Here is a 6,264-nt window from a genome sequence, read left to right on the forward strand (position 1 = left end):
GGTGTCTTCGCTACTACCTGGCTCAACTTTGCGTACAATGACGGTCAGTGTACTTTAGTGACGGCTTGGTACTTTGCATGGATCTGGCGAGTCCAAGAAGAACTAGGATTGTGGAAGCCTCAGGCTTTACATTTCTTTTCAATATTTAAATTATTAAAGTATATTAATTCCCCTGCTCTAGGACGTGCCTTGCAATTTGCCTTTTGGAACAATAAAAAAGTCAGAGATTCCACCATATTTGCTGCCTGTAGAATATTACTACCATCATTTCATAAATATCCTTACTAAGTACACGAATGGCCATTATGCCGCCGGCGGATTAGTGCCGATACTAGCAGAGCTTGAGATATATAATATAATATATTTATTACGTTGTATGCAAATACAATAGAGAAGCCACAGTCTACAGGTGACTTTGACCCCATTTTGGGATTGCCAAATCAACCAATGAGTCTCGGATTGCTTGTGCAACCAGCATGCCAAGCTTGTTGCACTCTGGCTTGATGTCAGCATTCCAATAGGCTACAGCCTCATTTGGGGCCGTTGCAAGGTCTAAGACATATTCAGACTTGGCATGTTGTAGCACGGGATACTTGTAGAATTTTACTTGAGACATTGAAAACCATGCTGCACCTTCAAAGAATGCAGGATATTCCGTTTGCACGAGTCCGTCTGGTGCACCTAAGACAATCACCACAGCGCCTGGAGGAAGAAATACCCAACGAAAAGCACTGCTTCCTTGAGTTGTGATGAATATCGACGTCCGGGATAAAGTCTGCAGTTGCTCGGTGACATTCAGGGTCCTAAAATTGACACGTGCGACCGAGCTTCGGAATGGCAACTTCCATCCATTATCTAATGAAATTCTGGACAATGCATCACCGGACAGGCACTTCTCAAGCTCGTCTAGATTTCCAATGCACCGCTTGTCCTCGCCCTTGTCATTGAGGACAATCCTAAATATATTTGAATGCTTGGGTTCGTTTAAACCGACCCCTTTCATCATGAAAGCTCTGAAGTCCGCCCATGCACGTGATGTCCCCGCACTAAGCTGTCCTAATCCTTTCGAGGCCAGCGGGTACTGCCGTGCCATATTGGCTGTGTACCCACCGGCTCCAATCACAACCTCGCAAAATCTGATGAACGAATTGTTTTCTGCAGATGCTTCCCGAATCACATCTGGCCATAATCGCGGCACCTTAACAGTGAAGGCTCCAAAGTAGTTCTGAAACAGCCTTAATGGGTGGTCTCCTTGACCTTTCAACACCAACAGCTGGAAATTATGACTCAAGACATTGAGGTCTTGAAGGACTCGAAACATTGGGAACCAAGATTGCAGAAGGAAATGCCCGAAACTCGTATATGTTGGGCCACCACAGCACTGGGACCATAGTACGTTCAGTCCGGAAAGTTCAGCTGGATCTGTTGGGGGTTTCCCTTGTTGCACCGATATCTTCACCCTTAGGTCACCTTGGCCAGGCAGAAACTCAATTCCATCACTGTGTCTCAGGAAATACTCGTTCAAAAATATGTCATCCTTGCTAGACTCGTTGGCCTGAAAACTGTTGGACCAGGCATATCTTCCAAACGCCAACACGCCTGACGCTTGATTTGGACATAAGAAGTATATGAACTCTTGTTTTTCAATGTTGTAATACAAATTTCGAAAGATGCATGACCTAGCATCAGGCGTTTCGCCGAAGCACTTGTGTCTTGAGTAGCGAAGGGTTCCAGTGCACTTGTATTCACAGGCAGTGCTGTCATGCACATGGCATAGCGTTTGTGTATGAAGCTGACATGCTATAAGGGCCAAAAGTAGAGTGCGCCATGAGGTCAAGGCATTCCATCTACCAAACCTGTGAGCTAGCAAAAATAAGCATGGTAACATACTCCTCAGAGTCTTAACGAGTCTATATTGTCCCTGCACAATTTTCGTTATCACAAGGTGGTGGTGCTGGTGCCAAGCACAGGCTGACTCAGGAGGGGAATTTCAATTTACCCAGTGGCAGAGAATTTGTCAGGAGTGAACAAGTCTTTGCCGGTGTGCTGGTATTATCGTCACTAAACTGTTGGAGTCATGGCAGTAGATCAGAGATAGGTACATCATCCATCCAACGGGCCCGTCAAGTTGTGTCCAAATCGTCTGCAGCAACCACGCGGTGCATAAATCACATCACATCTTTGAGGAGCATTGGGTGGTATTTTTTGAAAGCTGGGATCAATATTGTGATACATATAGATTTATGTGCTCCCCGCGAACACGCCGCTCTTGCTTGCGTTACGAGTCGTAAGGCAAGCTTTAAGATTGAGATAATTGCATGCATTCGAAACGTGCCCCTTGTGGCATTCGATGAGCATGCGTCCAATACAAAGTTGTTCCAATATAATAATGGTATTGGGGATAATACAGCAATTTACCTGCAAGGTTAGAGAGCTTCCTCAGCGCTAGGCGACTTAAGCTTTGAACCCACAGCATGGCACCATTGCCCTGCACTGAACTGCCCAATTCACGTTAAGCCCTCGCCATGGGTAATTGTGACAGACTTTTGTGAGGAGAGGGACTCTGGCTGCTTCATCGAGATCGATGGGAGTCAAGGGTTGCACTCCTGGGAAGAGATTTGAGAGGGTGCAGCACTCTAAAATTAATAGGCACTCTTTGAAAAGGAACTGTTTGTTAGGATTATGTTGCAAAAATATGCGAAGGCATGGTAAGCAATTGCATCACGCACCCTTGCTACGTCCAAACAAGCGCCTTGATATATCTTAGCGATTTTGGCGAGGTGAGAAGTATCGTAGACAATCCAAATGCCCAAATGGCTTGTGGATGACTCAGTGCTATATGGACGGATATCATGGATCCTGTGCGCGCCATTCCGGCAAAATCTGACGACCCATCGTGAACCCCATTCACTGAAGGGAAGGGCACGGGCTTTCACGGCACAAAGCTTCAGTTTGATCTCTCAACCAAAGTATCTCTTGATCGACATGCACCTCTGCATTATGAAGTACCTTATGTATTACACGCTTGACATACCGAATGGGTGCGTTATGGGAACGACAGGAAGCGGTTCTCAATCTATGGTCCAATCGAATCTGATAACAATCTTGGGCGCAGGACTGCAGGAATTATTTGTCTTAGGGTTTAGGGTTCGTGGTTTAGGGTTTAGTACTAACTTACTAACAGAAAATTAGTTAGATATAGAACCCCTGATGACTGCTCGGCTGCGGTTTATTTACCATGCAACAAGGTTCACCATCAAACCCCTCGAGCTTCTAGAGGGATATTATCAAAACACCCTGTAGTTTTATTAAGTTACAGGGGATGATAGGTCCTCAAAGGTCACACATAATACATTCAAATTGCATGTGTACCAGGGGACTCTCAACTAAGTGATTGGACCCGTCCAATTCAGGGGGTGTATATTAAAATCCTTTAAATGTATAGTTTGCAAATTGCATGTATTCCTCTGGTTTTCATCTACGTATAGCAGGTCAAGCTAGTGCGTTAGGGCCCAGTGGATTACACGTAGAGATGACCCTTCAATCTCACAACCCAAAATTAACCCACTGGGGCACTTATTATTATTATTATTACAGGTCGGCAAACCCAAAGCCAGAGGCCATAGGGCATACACGCAGGGCGTCTGCAGCCACATCTGCGGGGCCTTCATTAGTCTGCAGCCTATCACTCACTCACCATATACATGCATGCACTCCCTGCCCCGAATGAGTACCCCTCTATATCTGGGGCACTTACTGACGCAAAATAATCTAGGGGTAAGATATATATAGAAATATTCTTAATCTATCGAGCGATCACGTGACCTGGAAAAGCGGTTGGGGTAAATAATTACTACAGGGTGTTGCACAGGGGGACCCTCTGTCACCGACTCTGTATGCCATTTTTGAGAATGAACTCCTAGAGACGCTTCATTTGGGACAGGAGGCTTCAGAGTCTTTCATGGCAGGAATTCTTGCTCTCATGTATGCAGATGACCTAGTAGTGTGCTCTACTACTAGTAGTGCTACTGACCTGCAGGAGAAGGGCATTTTGCCATGTTTTGACCATGCTAGGAAATATAGATATAGAGCGAATGTCGCTAAGTCTGGTGTCATGATTTGTGGGCCTGCTACCGAGCAGGATCGTGCACACCGCTTCTTTTTGGGGTGACCAGCAGATCCCAGTAGTTGAGGAGTTCACGCACCTAGGGGTTCTTGTTTTAGCAGATAGCTCGCATGACGCACATTTCGAGAGGGTGGTCAAGCAGGGTAATGCACGTGTCGCTGCTATGAAGGTAAGCATCGGTAAAGCGCCTACTTTTGCTGACCGCCCTGCGCCCCTGTCTAGAGTATGCAAGTGAGGTGCTTGTGCCCACCACCGCTCAGTCCAGAGCGTTGGAGTCTGTGCGGCTTGAGGCTGCACGGATGATTTTGGGGTGTCCCACGTTGACTGGGTCAGAGGCTGTACTTGCCTTTGCTTAGCTCGCGCAGAGATGTTGCGAAGCTAAAGTGGCAACACCGACTGCATGCTTTGCCTGCGAGTCGCTTTGAGAGGTTCCTATATAGTCAGGAGGTCCCTACAGGTGTCAGGGGTAGGAAGAGGCGGTTGTTGAGCCAGGTGTGTGATGGCATTTGGTCATCATTTACTTCGTTCACACGTGACTGGTTAGATGCAGGTTATTCTGCCTTTGTCACTGCCCTTGATGCTGCTGTTCAGGAGAGGGACACCGCGCTGCTTGCGGGGGTGACCAAGCCTCGGCTTGGACTGTACAACCGTGTCACTGAGGGTGCAGGTCTAAAGGAGTATCTGCTCCGGCATTTGGATGGGCATCGGGCAGCAAAGATCCGGTTCCAGTTTCGGTCTGGCACCTCCATGCTTGCACACCATCGCGCTGACTACCTTCGCAACCATGCCCACGAGGAGGACTCAGATGCTTGCCCGACCTGTGCCCACGCAGATGTTATGGAGGATGTGCCTCATGTATTGTTTCATTGTGCAGCCTATGCAGAGTTCCGGACTGCCTTATTTGAGTCTTTAAGGAGTTAGCTGGAGCTGCGTTGTTTGATGCATTCCTTGCCTTGTCGCCTTTCGAGCGAGCCGCCTCTTTTCTGAGAGACGATTTCATGTCAGAGGTTCCTGATCAGTTGCCTGCGATCCACCGTCTTGTGGACAGTTTCCTTGTTGACCTCGTGTCACATAGAACTTTTTGTTGTCCGCACGGTGAGTTCAGCTCAATGTCTATCTTTATAATGACCACAGTTTGTCTTGCCAAGTGTGTGTGATTGACTACACACATGCTTGTCTGTGATTGTCTGCCCAACTCTGGGTCTTCCTGCAAGATACCCTCAACGTCACCTACGATGGTGTTGCGTTGCTGGCAGGCCAGAGGCCCCGGATATAGAAGGGTTCTCATCCGGTGCAGGGAGTGCATGTATGTATATGATAAGTGAGTGATAGGCTGCAAGCTAATGAAGGCCCCGCAGATGTGGCTGCAGACGCCCTGCGCGTATGCCCTATGGCCTCTGGCTTTGGGTTTGCCGACCTATAATAATAATAATAATAATAATAATAATAATAATAATAATAATAATAATAATAATAATAATAATAATAATAATAATAATAGTAATGAATTCATTTCGAAATCATTCTTGGAGATCAATTACTTCTCAGAGCGGTGCGCGGCGACGGCGGCGATTAAAGTAAGCTTCAAGAAGTGATCACTGGCATCTGGTCGATGAAGAAGCTGTAGTACATGCGTACGCACAGACAAAACACCTGAAAACTGGCTCGAGTTCTTCATTTTCAATCCCATATCTAAGGAACATACTATGTAGGTCTTTGCTCCAGTGGAGCGCTCCGCTAGCGTGCTATCTCTTTTCTAAGGGAGTTATTTTGGCTGGTGCCAATGGTCACATCTGCAGTCCACCGGTACCGACTGATTGACTTTCAAGGTAGATCTTGTGTCTCGCATGCGCATGACGACAGACAAGAAAGACCCCCTTTCATTTCATACCCTTCTTTTCTTCATATCATCCTTCTTCATCCCCAGCCAATCCATCTCTCTCCATGGGAACACCCTTCACCCCCTTCATTCCTTCACCTTCTTCATCCCCAGCCACTCCATCTCTCTCCTAGGGAACACCCTTCACCCCCTTCATTCCTTCACCTTGTTCATCCCCAGCCAATCCATCTCTCTCCCGGGGAACACCCTTCACCTTCTTCATTCCATCACCTTCTTCATCCCCAGCCAATCCATCTCT

General features: G+C 47.0%; 2 protein-coding genes across 2 annotated transcripts; one reads left to right on the top strand and one right to left on the bottom strand.

The window, feature by feature from the left end:
• Positions 1-403: 403 nt before the first annotated feature.
• COCSUDRAFT_34653 (hypothetical protein) lies at positions 404-1,321 on the bottom strand (the record flags this gene model as incomplete). The annotated part of the gene is made up of 1 exon (XM_005642541.1): positions 404-1,321. One exon carries the CDS (start codon positions 1,319-1,321, stop codon positions 404-406), a length of 918 nt encoding a protein of 305 aa, XP_005642598.1.
• A 2,136-nt stretch (positions 1,322-3,457) lies between these two features.
• On the top strand, positions 3,458-5,947 carry COCSUDRAFT_45684 (hypothetical protein; the record flags this gene model as incomplete). Its single annotated transcript, XM_005642542.1, has 5 exons — positions 3,458-3,597; positions 4,142-4,295; positions 4,718-4,981; positions 5,497-5,703; positions 5,771-5,947. The coding sequence occupies 5 exons, from the start codon at positions 3,458-3,460 to the stop codon at positions 5,945-5,947; spliced, it is 942 nt and encodes a 313-aa protein (XP_005642599.1).
• Between the last annotated feature and the right edge of the window lie 317 nt (positions 5,948-6,264).

The sequence above is a fragment of the Coccomyxa subellipsoidea genome, assembly GCF_000258705.1.
Source record: "Coccomyxa subellipsoidea C-169, whole genome shotgun sequence".
NCBI lineage: Eukaryota > Viridiplantae > Chlorophyta > Trebouxiophyceae > Coccomyxaceae > Coccomyxa > Coccomyxa subellipsoidea.